The following is a 17,314-nucleotide window of genomic DNA, read 5'->3' as shown; positions in this document are numbered from 1 at the left end:
TACTAACAAAGAATGTAAAGTGAATAATAAGTAGAAAAATGTTGAATTCAAAATAATGGGACTAGAATAGTGGTTTTTTATTAGAAAGCTGACTGTAACAGTAAACAAATCTATGTATGCACCAAGTTAAAAAAACCTCTGGGACCTACTTGGTGGTCTAGTGGTTAAGACTGTGTACTGCCAGTGCAGAAGGTGGGGGTTCGATCCCTTGTCTGGGAACTAAGATGCCACATGCAGTGTAGAGTGTCATGGCCAAAACACCAAAAAAAAAAAAAAACAACCTCTATTAAATGCACTGAAATTACTTGTTCATTTGTCTCCCCCACAAGCCTGTGAGTTTTGGAAGAAAGAATTGGATTTTGATTTATCTTTGGTCTCTAGGATAATGTCTAATACAATAAGCACTACATCTTTGCTGAATGAATCAATTTAAGAATATAGAATGGACAACGCCTACACATGCTATCACGTTTTCTAGGATTCACAACAAACAATTCAACAGCTTGTTTGAAGTGCACCTCATGCTCATATCAGAAATCTATCATCTATATGGTATTTTAACGTGCCTTTATAAACTTCTAACTACTTTCCTTGACATGTTTCAAAATGGTCTTTGACTTCAAGTACAGATTATATTACTTGAAATAATTCTTATTTTTTAAAAAAAATTTTTATTAAAGTATAATTGATTTACTACGTGGTGTTTCAGGTGTATAGCAAAGTGATTCAGTTATATATTATTTTTTCAGATTCTTTCCCATTACAGGTTATTACAAGATATCAAGTAGAGTTTCCTGTGCTATACACTAGATCCTTTTTGGTTATCTTTTTCTTTTTTCGGCCCTGCCCAGCGGTATACCGGTGGTTACCCAACCAGGAATCCAACCAGCAGCACCCTCTGCAGTGGAGGCGCAGGGAGTCTTCAACACAGACCGCCAGGGAAGTCCCTGGTTATCTATTTTACATATAGTTGTGTGTTTATGTTAATCCCAAACTCTTAATACGTTCCTCCTTCCCCTTTCCCCTTTGGTTACCATAAGTTTGTTTTCTATGTCTGTGAGTCTATTTGTATTTTGTAAAGTTCATTTGTATCATTTTTTTAAAAAAGATTGCACACATCAGAGTGATACAGTTATCTTCGACTGACTTCACTTAGAATGATAATCTCTAGGTCCATCCATGTGATGTAATTCTTAATTTAACCAGAGGAAGGAAAAAGTCATGACTACTTTTTTTTTTCCCTCCCCTTTAAATTTGAGGTTTAAGATGACCTTGGAGTGGGGAAACTGGAATAGAACTGCCCTCATTAAAAGTGCGCGGCTCCATACGTTAATTTCACTCTTCCTCATACGCGGCACTTAGATCTGGCATGCTCTCTGCTACCTATCGTGCACAGACGTCTCAAATCCCGAACTTGGCAGGAGCATCTGGAAAATCTGCCTGGAGGGCATGGCTGTCTCGCTCCTCCACCGGGATCAGGGTGGAGATCACTAACTGGTCCAGTCATGATGGCCTCAGCATCCATCTAGCGTGACTCCTTCCCAGAAGTGGCGGGTCTATGTAAACTGACTAAGCCCTGGGACTCGGGACCACAGGGTACGAAGGATCCAGGCGCCTGGAGGACGTGGGAGTGGAGGAAGCTGCTGGCCACGTCTGATCCACAAGGTCTAGGGGAGCCGGAAGACAAGGCAGGCGCTCTCTAGGCTGCTGGGGAGACCGGAAAGGGGGCCTGGACCTTCCGGTCCCCTTGGGCCTCAGCCCCAAAGTATGGCTGACCTGGCGCGCAGGCGGCACCACCTCAGCGCTGTCAGACAGGATGGGGACACAGGGAAGGAACCGGGGGCCAGATGGCAAGAGAAGACTTTAGACGACGGGGGAACTAGTACCTGACCTACTCGCTCCCCCGGCTCTAGCCGCTTGGGCCTCGGTGGACCCGCAGCGCACGCAGCTCCGCCCCGCGCGGCTCGCGGCAGGGGCGGGGCCGCTGAGCTGGACGCAGCGGATTTGCTCAGCGTCGGCCGGGGGCGGGGTCTGTCCCCCTCCCAGCCACGACTGGCCACGCCCCCGTGTCCCCGCCCCAGGGCCCGCAGGAAATTGGGGCGGGCCCTGGCCTAGCTTGGCGGGAGGGGGAGCAGGGATGCAACCGAGGGCAGAGTCCGGGAGGGCTTGGCTCCCAGGGAATGAATCCTCCGCCTTCTCGGGTGGAAGCCTTTAAATACGGGCTCGGGCCCGGGACTCAGGGTGCGGTGCCTGGCAGCCCGAGAAGGGTGTGCGGTGAGGGAAGATCGATCAGACGGAGCAGGGCGCGAGTGCTGAGGCTGCGGCTGCGCGGCCCAGAGCGAGGAGCTGTCCGAGCCGGGGGTATAGAAGCGGTTGCAGCGCTCGGTGCCTGGAAGTGGGTAAGCGCCGTTCTCGGGCTGGCCGCCCACTGGGGTGCTCCCGGGCCCCGCCGGGATGTGGAAGGAACGGGGCGGGGTGTGCGCGCTGCTCCAGTCGCTCCCTGCGCGCGGTCCGAGGCTTCCAGTGTCACGGCTCTCGGTCTCCTCTTCTGGGCTCTGGGCGGGAATCGTCCTTTGGATCTGCTGCCCTGGAAGAGAGATAGCTTAGGCTTTTAATTCAAGACTCGGCGAGTCTTCCAACCGCTTCTCTTTTCTGCTTTCTCCTACTTTCCGACTTAAGTGAGATTTCCCTGGCGCCTCTGAAAGCCGAACATCACCAAAGGAAGTGGTCCTTTGCTTAGGGACCCCATTTTGGCCTCTGAATCAAAGTCTTTTGTGTTTAGAATTGCTCACATGGAGTGCTGACGCTTTACCCCCTTCCCTGACCGCCCTTCTTAAGAAACTTGACAAGAAAACGAACCAGAGAGCCTTTTCGAAGGCGAAGTCCTAAGATATTCTGTCGTGACATCTATATAGCTGTCCTGAAATGCATTGTTGGCTGCCACACCATATAATGGCTTTATTTCATGTTAAGGAAGGCCTTTCCAGAGTGTTTCAGGAGATCGTGTTTGTGTGAGCCCTTGAAAAATTATACCTTCTTATAAATAGGAAAATAATTGAGTAAGGTCGAGAATTCTGGTATATAGAAAAGAAGGATTCACTGGTAGGGAACTTTTCAAGGATATACAGAGGAGTGGCTGTTCATTGACTGCCCTCAAAGACACAGCGAGTCTGTGAGTTTCTTCAAATCCCCTAAGAAATGGGCAACAGTAGTCTGGTCTGTTCCTTGGTGGGTGGGGTGGTGGTTCTGGAAATGAAAGACGTTATTGTGTGCTCTGAGATTGCTTGGTAGTGCCCAGCCTCTAGTTTAAGGTAAGGGCTAGACAACCCTGATTGAAAGGGTCTCATTTCTTCTCCTGTTGCTGTACTCCTCTCATAGGAAATCTGCACCTAATAAGCATACTCCATCTTCTCTCGTGTTGTTTGCACAGCTTTACATGAAACCCTTTAGATACAAGGTTAACAATCTTATTCACTGATTAAATATTTTCCCCAGGTCAGGCATCTGTTAGTATTTCATTTCTGAAATGTCTAAGATGATGTGTGAAGTTGATGTGACATCCATTGCCTTAGCTTTGTTGTTGTTTAGTCCCTAAACTGCATCTGACTTTTTTGCAACCCCATGGACTGTAGCCTGCCAGGCTTCTCTGTCCATGGCATTTTCCAGGCAAGAATACTGGCGTGGGTTACGATTTTCTTCTCCAGGAGATCTTCCTGACCCAGGGATTGAACCCACATCTCCTGCACTGGCAGATGGATTCTTTACCACTTATCCACGAGGGAAGCCCATTATACTGGGTACTTGTAGAGTGTACTGAAGAGGGGTAGAGATGGAGGGATTATATTCACCTTAGATTGTAATCGGAGGTTCGCTCTTTGTTAGCCAGAGCTTGTAGGTTGAACTATTGATCTGAATTCGTAAAATTATAAATGAAAAATAGTTTTGGAACTGCTTGGATTGCTGTGACTTTCCCAAAACACGGGGTAAAAAGTCATTCCAAACTGACTCATTCGTAAGCAAATATTACCATTTCCCAGACAGCACAGTAGAGGATCGGAAGGTATATAAAAGTAGAAATTTAAAGTGGTACCAGAAGATATCTGTGTCAGGCGGAGAACATCACTAACACTGTATCAAGCTCCATATTAAAGCTTATTGAAGATTTTGTTGAAACTTCCAAGTGGTAATTTATTGGACTTGCACAGATGGTACATCAGGCTTCTTCAGTAATTTCCCCATTTTCGTCTGCGAGCCATATGAAATAGCAACACAGGGGTACCCCAAAACACAGGCAGTTCTATAATACAGGCCTACCTGCCACCAACAGTTGACCCTGGCTGCTTATATGAAAGGCAAGCTGAATATGGCCTGGCGACCAAGGTGGATAAGAAGTGACTCTGGGGGCTTCCCTGGTGGCTCAGTGGTAAAGAGTCACCTGCCAATGCGGGGAACACAGGTTCAATCCCTGGTTCAGGAAGGTCCCATATGCTGCGGAGCAACTAAGCTGGTGCGCGCTCTAGAGCCCAGGAGCCGCAGCTTCTGAGCCTGTGTGTCATAAGTAATGAAGCTCATGCGCCTAGAGCTTGAGACAGGAGACACTACTGCAATGAGAAGCCCTTGCACTGCGACAAAGAGTAGCCCCCACCCTCCCCGACCCCACCAGCCACCACGACTGGAGCAAGCCTGCAAGCAGCACTGAAGACCCGGCACAGCCATAACCTTTTTTTTTTTTGAAAAAAGAAGTAACTCTGAGAAGACATGCTAAAGTTCTACCTTAAGAGAAAGGATGATAGGATTTTGGACAATCTGCGAAAATACTGTGATAAGCCATCTGAGCTAAAAATATTCAAATAACAGTTTTCATCTCAAAAAGACCCTTAATAAGAGTTACTCATCCAATTAGTAGTTCGTGAGAGCCTATTCTAGGTGCTTAGGTGAAGAGCAGCAGAGAAATGTTAGCCTGGGACCACCTTATTAAGCTCTTGAGCCCAAGAGTTCATCATGTAGATCTTCAACCCATGTTTATTGTAAGAATGTTAACAGAACCTGTTCTGGTTGAGATTGAGGGCATAGGCTGCCCTTACAACCTCTTGCCTATGGGTTAAGTGGTAACACCATAAAATCCTCTCATTCAAAAGTCCTTTGAGATTTCACTTTTTAGGTATTCGACATACATTGGTTTTGATTAGAGAGGCCACCTATCCAGTAAGGGTGTTGCTGTGTGTGGTAGGTAGTCCTTCAGATTTGTCACAGTTCAGGACTTGACCTTCAGCCTTACATATCTGGAAGGTTGATTTTTTTTTTTCTCCCACAGACCTGTGGTTAATGAGGTTTTAGGTTTTAACGATGCCTAAGCTCATAAGAGACTGATGAGTATACTAGAATGGAACCTTGCTAATACAGTAGGGAAATTTTATTCCAGTGCCTGGAATACTGATGTCTCAAACCCAGGTCATCCCTTTCTAGTATTATAATTCCTGGCAATCTGAACTCATAAGGCAGAGTGGAATCAGAGCCAAGAATATGGGGGTAATTTGCCATCCAAGCATTAGGAAAGCCTTTTCTTGCCTCACTGTTCTAAACCCAGAACACTTCTGACTTCCAGATTTTGTGTCACTCTTTAGACAGCTCTAAAATAAACATCATTCTTCTTCTTAATGCTCCTTTTCCAGGCTCTAAGTTGATCATTCCTTCTTCCTTTTCTTCAATGGAGCTTGTTAGGTTTTAGATACATTAATGCCTTTGATTGTTATGGTTACTTTCAGCTGTTTCCTTAAGTTATTAAAGTATAGCCTCATGGATATTTATGGTCATACCTTCCTGAAAAAGGCATTCGAGACCCACTTCCAATTCATTTCCACTCTAGGAGACAATTATTACCTGTTAATACTTTTTTTTTTTGTAATTTTAAACTTTTGTGGGCTTCCCTGGTGGCTCAGTGGTAAAGAATCCACCTGCCCATGCAATAGACATGAGTTCAGCCCCTGATCTGGGAGGATCCCACATGCTGAGGAGCGACTGACAGTGAATTGACCCGGTGCTCTGGAGCCTGGGAGCTGCAACTGTTGAAGTCTGAGCTCCCTGAACCGATGCTCCAGAGCAAGAGAAGCCTCTGCAATGAGAAGCTCAGACACCGCCACTACAGAGCAGCCCCCACTCACTGCAACCAGAGAAAAGCCCGAGCAGCAACTAAGACCCAGCACCGCAAAATAAATAAAAAAATAAAATTATTTTTTAAAAAACAAAACTTTTTATTTTGTATTGGGGTGTGTATACTTAGTCGCTCAGTCGTGTCTGACTCTCTGTGACCTCATGGACTGTAGCCCGCCAGGCTCCTCCATCCATGGGGATTCTTCAGGCAAGTATACTGGAGTGGGTTGCCACGCCCTCCTCCAGAGGATCTTCCCAACCCAAGGATCGAACCCAGGCCTCCCGCATTGCGGGCAGATTCTTTACCATCTGAGCCACCAGGGAAACCCAAGAATACTGGAGTGGGTAGCCTATCCCTTCTCCAGGGAATCTTCCTGACCCAGGAATCGAACCAGGGTCTCCTGCATTGCAGGTGGATTCTTTACCAGCTGAGCTATCAGGGAAGCTCCAATTAACAATGTTGTGGCAGCTTCAGCAGAATAGCAAAGTGACTCAGTCATAGATATACATGTATCCATTCTCCCCCAAACCTTCTTCCCATCCAGGCTGGCATATAACATTGCCTCTCACTACTTAATATCCACTTTTTTTTTTTCCTTGTAACTAGGCAGATCGCCTCACTTCTTTGGACTCATTTCTGTATGTAAGTCCTTATCTATTCTGTCCTGTCATCTGAAATGCCCTCCCCGCTTATATTTCCTTTCTATATCCTATTTATTCTTTAGGCCAGTCTTAGATTTTACATTTCCCTTGATGTAGGATGCTTTCTTATTTTGATTCCCCTGGACTTTAACACTTACTTTGTCATTTAGCTGGTTATCAGTTCAGTTCAGTAGCTCAGTCGTGTCCGACTCTTTGCGACCCCATGAATTGCAGCACGCCAGGCCTCCCTGTCCATCATCAACTCCCGGAGTTTACTCAGACTCATGCCCATTGAGTCGGTGATGCCATCCAGCCATCTTATCCTCTGTTGTCCCCTTCTCTTCCGACCCCAATCCCTCCCAGCATCAGGGTCTTTTCCAATGAGTCAACTCTTCGCATGAGGTTATACTCCCTTGTATAATTTAACCATGTTATCTGGGTGTGACTAATTCCATTTTATCTTTTAAGTCAGTTTAAAAGTCACCTCAGAGAGACTTCAGTTCAGTTCAGTTCAGTTCGGTTCAGGTGCTCAGTCGTGTCCGACTCTTTGTGACCCCATGAATCGCAGCATGCCAGGCCTCCCTGTCCATCACCATCTCCCGGAGTTTACTCAAACTCATGCCCATCGAGTCGGTGATGCCATCCAACCATCTCATCCTCTGTCGTCCCCTTCTCCTCCTGCCCCCAATCCCTCCCAGCATCAGGGTCTTTTCCAACGAGTCAACTCTTCACATGAGGTGGCCAAAATATTGGAGTTTCAGCTTTAGCATCAGTCCTTCCAGTGAACACCCAGGACTGATCTCCTTTAGGATGGACTGGTTGGATCTCCTTGCAGTCCAAGGGACTCTCAAGAGTCTTCTCCAACACCACAGTTCAAAAGCATCAATTTTTCGGCGCTCAGCTTTCTTCACAGTCCAACTCGCACATCCATACATGACCACTGGAGAAACCATAGCCTTGACTAGATGGACCTTTGTTTTGCTTTACCCTAAATAAAATAGTCCATGCCCCACAGTGTTTCTTTTTCAGCTTTTCCTTTATTTCCTTTATGTGGAATTTACCACAACTGCCATTGTTCTGTTTGCGTGCTCCCCTACTAAAATATAACTGCCCAAAGGTAGGAACGCTTGTCTGTCATGTTCACTGTTGTATCTACAGTACATAGAACAATAGTGTCTGATACATAGGGGGGTCTTTAACAAACACTTTTCAGTTGAATTATTCCCTAAATAAATTGTTAAGTAGTTGAGGGTCAGGACCTATATTATTCTATGGCCAAATTCTCTGCTGTGCCCACACAGTAGACCCGTAAGTTGGGAATGTTAATTTTTCTTGAAGGAGAAGGGGATAAGCCTGGAGACAGTTGAGGCACTTTTTCTGAAACCAGATGCCAAGATTCTTCTACTGTAGAGGGGATAGCAGCAGTGAATGCTGGAAATACATCTTTGGTAAGCCTGCTCCAGGCCCAATTGTCCCTCCCACAGGTGGGAACTTTTCAGAACATTCCCCTCAGCTTTAGCCACTAAGCAATTCCCACGCAGTCATATCTCCCCATATATTTTCCTTGTCTATAGGGCACTTGAGGCTGGGAGAGAATTAACAGGCAGAACTGAAAAGTAGAAGGGTGAAGTAATGAAAGATACATGATTGCCAAAAGTTTATTTTTCTAGGCTCAATGTTTTTCTTACGGTGATTCCTGGAATACTAACAAAGGTTGCTTGTAGTAGCAAAGTAGATAAGGATGGGGTAGGTGTGAGGCTTCTGTTTACCTTGTTACACAGATTTTTATTTTTATTTTTTTGGCTGCCTCAAGTGACTTGTGGAATCTTAGTCCCCTGACCAGGGACTAAATCCAGACCAACTGCAGTGAAAGTGCTTAACCACAGGACCATTAGGGAACGCCTCAGATTTAATTTTTGATTCATATGAATTATACCTATTCAAAATAAAAATACATTTAAAATATTACTTTGTATGCATATTGCTAAGCATATTGCTGTCTTTCAGAAGCCATTAGATTACAAATTCTGTACATATTTACTGTTTTACTAAAATTCCACTCTAAGTTGTTAAAAGGTCATTAGAGGGAATTCCCTGGTGGTCCAGTGGTTAGGACTTTGTGCTTACTCTGCAGGGGGCCAGGGTTTGATCCCTGGTCTGGTAGCTAGGATCCCATAAGCCGCACAGCCAAGAAGAGAAAAAAGGAGTCATTAGAGATCAGACTCTGGGAGCTGGTATCTTCTAATCATAACCAAAAGATCAATTTATAAACCAGATTACTTGTTCATTAGCACAGACCAGGATACTTGTATGGGTTGTCAGGCCATTCATTTCTAGTAGGGAAGCTTAGCCAGAGAACCAGTGAAGATTAGAACATTGTTTGATTAGTGAAAATTCATATCAGAGGGAACTGGATCATCTTAATTATGTGCTTCGTGTACCTTTTTTCACTACAGGGATATGCTTGCCAGGCATTGTAATTACATGAGCCTTCCATATTACCTTCACTGATCCGTGCGGGAATATACTCACAGGTTCTTAAACTTTCCGATTACCATTTTCCTTCTTTGTGGAATCCATGAATGGGTTAGATCAGATGATGTCTGAGATTAGAGTTAGTCCTTGACAAGGACAAAATTTCTAAGAATTTGATCAGTTTGATTAATTTTGTTCTTACTCCTGAATAAACTGACATTCTTTTGTATAACTCAGTCCCTTGTCATTTTGATTAGTGTGAATCAGTTCAGCTAATCACTTGAAAAGTCATCAAAATCTGCGAAATAGCTTTGCTAACTATAGAAATTAGTCTAAGTAGCTAAGTCATGTCCAACTCTTGTGACCCCATTGACTGGCCCGCCAGGCTCCTCTGTCTATGGGATTCTCCCAGCAAGAATACTGGAGTGGGTTGCCATTTCCTACTCCAGGAGATCTTTCCAATCCAGGGATCGAACCCAGGTCTCCTGAATTGTAGGCTGATTCTTTAACCAACGGAGCTACGAAAGCCCAACTACAGAAATTACTTTCCTTTAACTATTTCATAGTTTCTGATTAAAGTTGAAATAGAGTTTAAGATTTCTGTCCAGTACCTAAGAAAGAATTGCTGAAGCCAAACTGTGCAGGGAATATAATCTCAGAGGTATATTCTGGGCTTAGAAGTAATCTTAATATCTGTTGTTTTAGTCTAAACCTGTCATAAAGCTGACCTTTGTACACCAGCGTTTAGTTAAGCAAGAATTGCACGGGTGTGTTCACCTATGAATTTTCCCTTGGCAAATCAAAGTTATGCTACTGTGTTAGAGGGCAGAGGTTTTACTGTGGTGCTTGACTTTCTAAATATTAGGTCATTATAATCTTTGTGACACTTTTTCAGTGATGTCAGTTACTATAATTTTTTCCATGTTTCGTCCTGGTACAGCTGAGAACAGGCTAGGTCATCCAATTGGAACATTACTTTTTTTTTTTTTTATCACTGTTTACATAATTCTTTTTTTTTTTTCCATTTATTTTTATTCATTGGAGGCTAATTACTTTACAATATTGTAATGGTTTTTGCCATACATTGACATGAATCAGCCATGGATTTACATGTGTTCCCCATCCCGATCCCCCCTCCCGCCTCCCTCTCCATCCCATCCCTCTGGATCTTCCCAGTGCACCAGCCCTGAGCACCCATCTCATGCATCCAACCTGGGCTGGTGATCTGTTTCACCCTTGATAGTATACTTGTTTCAATGCTGTTCTCTCTGAACATCCCACCCTGGCCTTCTCCCACAGAGTCCAAAAGTCTGTTCTGTACATCTGTGTCTCTTCTTCTGTTTTGCATATTGGGTTATCGTTACCATCTTTTTAAATTCCATATATATGCGTTAGTATACTGTTTTGGTCTTTATCTTTCTGGCTTACTACACTCTGTATAATGGGCTCCAGTTTCATCCATCTCATTAGAACTGATTCAAATGAATTCTTTTTAATGACTGAGTAATATTCCATGGTGTATATGTACCACAGCTTCCTTATCCATTTGTCTGCTGATGGGCATCTAGGTTGCGTCCATGTCCTGGCTATTATAAACAGTGCTGCGATGAACACTGGGGTGCATGTGTCTCTTTCAGATCTGGTTTCCTCGGTGTGTATGCCCAGAAGTGGGATTGCTGGGTCATATGGCAGTTCTATTTCCAATTTTTTAAGGAATCTCCACACTGTTCTCCATAGTGGCTGTACTAGTTTGCATTCCCACCAACAGTGTAAGAGGGTTCCCTTTTCTCCACACCCTCTCCAGCATTTATTGCTTGTAGACTTTTGAATAGCAGCCTTTCTGACTGGTGTGTAAATGGTACCTCATTGAGGTTTTGATTTGTATTTCTCTGATAATGAGTGATGTTGAGCATCTTTCCATGTGTTTGTTAGTCATCTGGATGTTTTCTTTGGAGAAATGTCTGTTTAGATCTTTGGCCCATTTTTTTGATTGGGTCATTTATTTTTCTGGAATTGAGCTTCAGGAGTTGCTTGTATATTTTTGAGATGAATCCTTTGTCTGTTTCGTCATTTACTATTATTTTCTCCCAATCTGAGGGCTGTCTTTTCACCTTGCTTATAGTTTCCTTTGTTGTGCAAAAGCTTTTAAGTTTCATTAGGTCCCATTTGTTTTTTCATAATTCTTAATGGGTCTGAATGTAGGAAATCTTTCCCTATACCTGTCACCTTGACAGCTTTTATAAAGTGTGATGAATGTGCAGTGTGATTTCTTTAAATTTTCCATTCTCAACAGTCAGTCTTACTGTTTCTCTTCCAGTACAGTCATGTTTGAAATTAAGAAGATCTGCTGCATCGGTGCAGGCTACGTTGGTGGACCCACATGTAGTGTGATTGCTCACATGTGCCCTGAAATCAGGGTGACGGTTGTTGATATCAATGAATCAAGAATCAATGCATGGAACTCTCCTGCACTTCCTATTTATGAGGTACACCATATTAAACAATGCATTGTTCTTATGCTCTTTGCTTTCTTACTTTTTTTGCTAATTTAATTTGCTGTAAAATTCTACGACTGTAACTGATAGAAATAAAATGGAAAAGTCTAAGTACATATTATGAACATTATAATTTTGTCAGATACACCCAGGGAAAATGTGTAGAAAAAAGTATACTGAATATTAATAATTGTTGTATTAGTGGAGTGAGATAATGAGTAATTTTCTTCTTTATTTTCTAATTTTGTCTGATAGTATGGCTACCATATTATAACAGTGCAATTAAAAAGTGGCATTCTGTAAAAATAAAAATAAAAAAAACTGATTGTTTGTAATATTGACTCATGTAAGCCTATTATATTTTTGGATTATTGTATTTATATCAGATAAACCTTGAATGAATAAATGGTGTCTTTCAAGTTCAGTGTTCACTACCACAAATTTGTTTAAATTGAAACTTCAGTATTTCTTTAATTTAGAGAACTCACAGTTAGGAAACTGTGTCTCTATTTTATTAAGTAAGGTTTCATTTTAAAACGTTTTCATAGTAAAGAGTTCATGATATTATCCTTTTGAAACCCAACAGAGAAGCATTTGAAAATTTTGAGGATGGCATTTTTCTCCAACATCAATATATTCTTTTTTTTCCAGAAAAGTTTTGTTATTTATAAGACTCTTATCAACTGTAGTCTTTAAGCAGTCTTTAGAAGGGGAAATCTCTGTAAGATAAATCTGCCTGCTTTTTATGGGTCTATGAATAGAAATCCATGATATGTTAATATCTCAGTCAGACTTAGAATTTTTTTAAAAGCCCTCTGTGTATGTGGTAGCTTCTCTTTGTGCTTGACCCTTTCTTCCTCTACCAGATGAACTTCCCATAATACTTCTTTAAATACCTCAGTGTGATAGCATTTCTTTCCCTGTTATATAACAGTACTACTATTTGGTTTGCGGGAATTTTTAAAAGCATTTTAGAAAGATAACTTGATTAAAAGTTTAATAATTCTGATATCCACTAAAGGGCTGGAAGTCATCTGAAATCTTGTGAACCATATCTATATCCAGTCATTCAGTTGATTACTGAATTGATTGTTACATAATTATTATGCCAGCATAATTTTTCAAAAACAAAGTGTAACAGAATGGCTAAAACTATGACTGCCGACAATGCCAAGTGTTGACAAGGATTTAGGGCAGTTGGAATTTTATGCACTGCTGTTGTTTAGTTGCTGCTTCTGCTGCTGCTGCTAAGTCGCTTCAGTCATGTCCAACTCTGCATGACCCCATAGACGGCAGCCCACCAGGCTCCCCCGTCCCTGGGATTCTCCAGGCAAGAACACTGGAGTGGGTTGCCTTTTCCTTCTCCAATGCATGAAAGTGAAAAGTGAAAGTGAAGTCGCTCAGTTGTGACTGACTCTTCGCGACCCCGTGGACTGCAGCCCACCAGGCTCCTCTGTCCATGGTATTTTCTGGGCAAGAGTACTGGAATGGGGTGCCATTGCCTTCTCCATGTTTAGTTGCTAAGTTGTGTCAAACTCTCTGTGACCCCATGGACTATAGCTTTCCAGGTTCCTCTGTCCATGGGATTTCCCAAGCAAGAATACTGGAGTAGGTTGCCATTTTCTTCTCCAGGGATCTCCCCAACCCAGGTATCAAACCCACGTCTCCTGCATTGCAGGCAGATTTTTTACCACTGAGCCACCAAGGAAACCCTTATACACTGCTGATCAGAACATAAATTGGTACATCCAGTTTGTAAAATTTTTAGCAGTAATTATTAAAACTGAAAATATGCGTAGTCTGACTTAGGAATTCCACTTCAAGGTGTGTATGCAACAGAAAAGCATACATATATGCACCAAAAGACAGTGTTATTAACAGTGTTATTCATAATAACCCCGAATGGGAAACACCCTATGTATTAATTAGCAATAGAATGGATACATAAATTATAGTATAATTTTATAATAGAATACAATAATACATTGAAAAATCAATGAAACTACTCCTGCATGCAAGCATATGTTTAAATTCTCATAAAAGTAACAAGTCATTGGACACAAGATAGTCCATACTGTGTATCCCATTTATATAAAGTTCAAATATAGATATACTGGTCAGGTGATAGAATTCAGCATGATGGTAGTGTGAGGGGTTGTAGTTACTAGAAGAAGACATACTACAGGCTCTGATTTAATGCTTTTTTGGTTTTGTTTTTTTGACCCAGCCAGGCTTGTAGGATCTCAGTTCCCCAACCAGAGACTGGACCCAGGCCACAGTAGTAAAAGCCCAGAATCCTAACCACTAGACCATCAGGGAACTCCCCTGTTAATATTCTTCCAGTTCTTGTATGGATAGTGATTACACAAGTGTGTTCACTTCTGAAAACTGAGCACTTTTCTGTGCTGAAGTATATGTACTGTTTAAAACTTTTTTTTTACTTCACTAAAATTTTTACTTAAAGATTATATCGAATGAGAAGAAGTATAAGCTATCTATAATATATTGGATTTAGATATTTTTTCTTGGAGAAAAAAAAACACTATTGATCAGAAGGCATGTTCCCTAGTTAGATTCTTATTATTAGGACTGTTTAAAAAAATAATTTTATGTATTTATTTATTGACTGTGCTGGGTCTCTGCTGCTGCCAAGGTTTTTCTCTAGCTGGGACCAGCGAGGGCCACTCTCTAGTTGGGATGTGTGAGCTCTCAGAAGTTGTGGTTCCCAGGCTCTAGAACACGGGCTCAATAGTAATGGTGCGTAGACTTAATTACTCCATGGCAGGTGGGGTGTTTCCAGACCAGGGTTCGAACCCTTGTTTTCTGCACTGGCAGGCAGATTCTTTAGCCACCAGGGAAACCCAGTTGTTGCTCCGTTGCTAAGTCATGTCCGACTCTTTGAAACTCCATGGAAGACCAGTGCCATTTCTATTATCTGAAATTTGAAACTCTATTGCCTGAGACTTCAGTGCTTTAAATTAAAGATAGTGTGTTCCACAGATACAGAAAACTTGTGATTACCAAAGGGGAGAGGGAAAGGAGGAGGGGCAAATTAGAGATATAACAGAATTAACAGATATAAACTATATGAAGTAGATAAGCAACAAAATTATCCTGTATAGCACAGGGAATTATACCCATCATCTTGTAACAACCTATAATGGAGTATAATCTACAAAAGTACTGAGTCACTATAATATAGACCTGAAACTGACACAATATTATAAATTAACTATACTTAAATAAAAATAAATAACAGCCAAAAACCCAAAATAAAAGTAATAGCCACAAAAGAAGTGAGAGGGTGATCTCAACTTGCTGTGTTATACTTTTGTTGCTTTTTTGAAAATTTAAAAGTTAAATTCCTCCTCAAAAAAGTAGTACGTTCTACATTGATATTGAATCCAATTGGGATATATACTTAGATAAAAAGAATTAAGATCGAAGATGATTTTTTTCCATATCTTACTTGTTTTTTTCTCAGTAACCTACCAAAAAAATCAAAAGTCTTTCTTGTTTCACACTTTCATTTCATAAATTTTTTCTTCTTTAAGTCTCTTTAAATAGAATCTAAACGATTTGAAAGTCTGTCTAGCACTGGCGCCCATTAGAAACAGCGGTTGAGTTCTCAGAACTCTAACATCCCATAATTGTATTGGCTTTATTTTAAGTTGTAATTATTTGGTCTTCATAGTCTTATTTTTATCTCGTTTTTAATATATCTACTCCAGAAGATTAGATGATGATGAGCTAAGCAGCTATTTTAGTTCTGTACTAGTTAGTGTAGCTTGCAAAGAAATGGAGTCTTTCAGTAAAACCCAGCTGACTTTGGAGGTTAAAACCATTGCACTGCTACTTTAAAATTCTAGAAGGAATCTTATTATAACAAGAAGATGCTTCTTTTAACAAGTAGAATGGTTTTCCTCTTAGGAAGTAAATGACTTTAGGCTTATAATTTTCATATGTCTTTCTTAGACATCAGTTGCTAAAAGACACCTGCTGAAGGAATTTATAAACCGGAAGAAAATAAATGATTTCCGTAGCATTGTGTATTAAAAAAAAAAAAATTGGGGGGGGGAAATGGGAAAATGAGCTGTGTGACCCAATTATCCATTTTCAAATATATGTTAGGCCTTTGTCCCATTTTTTATTTCTTTATTTTGTGTTGTAAAACTATTCCTACACGTTTCCTTGGCCATTTGAAGGTGTGAATGTTAGGTGAAATGTCAAATAGGGAGAACTGTAAAAGAAGAACAACAAATGACAAGTTTAACGAGAGTTCATGCTGTTTTATGAATTCCGTTACTGAGTGGCTGATACATATTGTTACCAGTTGTGACTTTACACTGACCTATCTTGGACAAGGCAGAAAAATATTTTATTTCCAGAGAAACTTTGGATACCTTTGCAATCAACTTCCTCCTTAAATCTGTATCCTATAATGCATTTAAAATATGCAGCCAGACTCCCCTGGTGGCCCAGTGGTGAAGAGTCCAGTGTAGGGACGCAGGTTCAATCCCTGGTCCAGGAGGACCCCACATGCCATGGAGCAGCTAGTCCCAGGCGCCACAACTACTGAGCCTGTGCTGTGGAGCCCAGGAGCCGGGACTGCTTCAGCCCGCAAGCCCTGGAGCCTGTGGTCTGCAGTAGGGGGGGCCATTGCAGTGAGATGCCCAGGCGCCCCAGCTGGAGCGTGGCTCCCACTTGCAGTGAAGACCCGGCGCAGCCAAAACTAAATAAAATTAAAAGAAAAAGAATATTTCTTTAAAAAAATGAATAAAATATACAAGTAGATATTTGTTTTCAATGATACTATTAAAATTTATGGTATTGATTTTTCTTTGTAAATACCAAATTTTCATATCACAGAGACTTGGTGATTTATGTTTAAATCCTGGTCACTGATAGAGAAATGATAAATCATATGTAATTATCATATTTAATGAGCTCTTTTGAATACACAGCTTCCTTGAGAGTCATTCCATCCTCACTCCACTCACTCTGAGACTCACTAGAATAGAGGAATTTTTTTTTACTTCGTCCTGAGGCTTGTGTCCTATGTTTTTGCCTTTTCATACTGTTCATGAGGTTGTTAAAGATAATCACGAAGGTGTGATCACTCACCTAGAGCCAGACATCCTGGAATGCGAAGTCACGTGGGCCTTAGGAAGAATCACTACGAGCAAAGCCAGTGGAGGTGATGGAATTCCAGTTGAGCTATTTCAATTCCTAAAAGATGATGCTGTGAAAGTGCTGCACTCAATATGCCAGCAAGTTTGGAAGACTCAGCCGTGGCCACAGGACTGGAAAAGGCCAGTTTTCATTCCAATCCCAAAGAAAGGCAATGCCAAAGAATGCTCAAACTACTGCACAATTGCACTCATCTCACATGCTAGTAAAGTAATGCTCGAAATTCTCCAAACCAGGCTTCAATAGTATGTGAACCATAAAATTCCAGATGTTCAAGCTGGATTTAGAAAAGGCAGAGATCAAATTGCCAACATCTGTTGGATCATCGAAAAAGCAAGAGAGTTCCAGAAAAACGTCTATTT

At 41.7% G+C, this 17,314-nt stretch overlaps 1 protein-coding gene across 2 annotated transcripts in view; it reads left to right on the top strand.

Annotated features, from left to right (window-relative positions):
* Positions 1 to 2,260: 2,260 nt before the first annotated feature.
* UGDH (UDP-glucose 6-dehydrogenase) overlaps positions 2,261 to 17,314 on the top strand; it is a 32,200-nt gene continuing 17,146 nt past the window's right edge. The window contains exons 1-2 of one of the 2 annotated variants that reach the window (XM_043871171.1): positions 2,261 to 2,399; positions 11,590 to 11,753. In XM_043871171.1, coding sequence (XP_043727106.1) covers positions 11,592 to 11,753 — 162 coding nt within the window. In that variant the 5' untranslated portion in view covers positions 2,261 to 2,399; positions 11,590 to 11,591. Of the gene's footprint in view, positions 2,400 to 11,584; positions 11,754 to 17,314 lie in introns of both variants that reach the window. The other variant, XM_043871170.1, reaches the window with a different exon arrangement.

Source organism: Cervus elaphus, chromosome 17 (genome assembly GCF_910594005.1).
Source record: "Cervus elaphus chromosome 17, mCerEla1.1, whole genome shotgun sequence".
Lineage (NCBI taxonomy): Eukaryota > Metazoa > Chordata > Mammalia > Artiodactyla > Cervidae > Cervus > Cervus elaphus.
The sequence above is the reverse complement of the archived record's forward strand: the minus strand, read 5'-3'. Positions and strand labels throughout refer to the sequence as shown.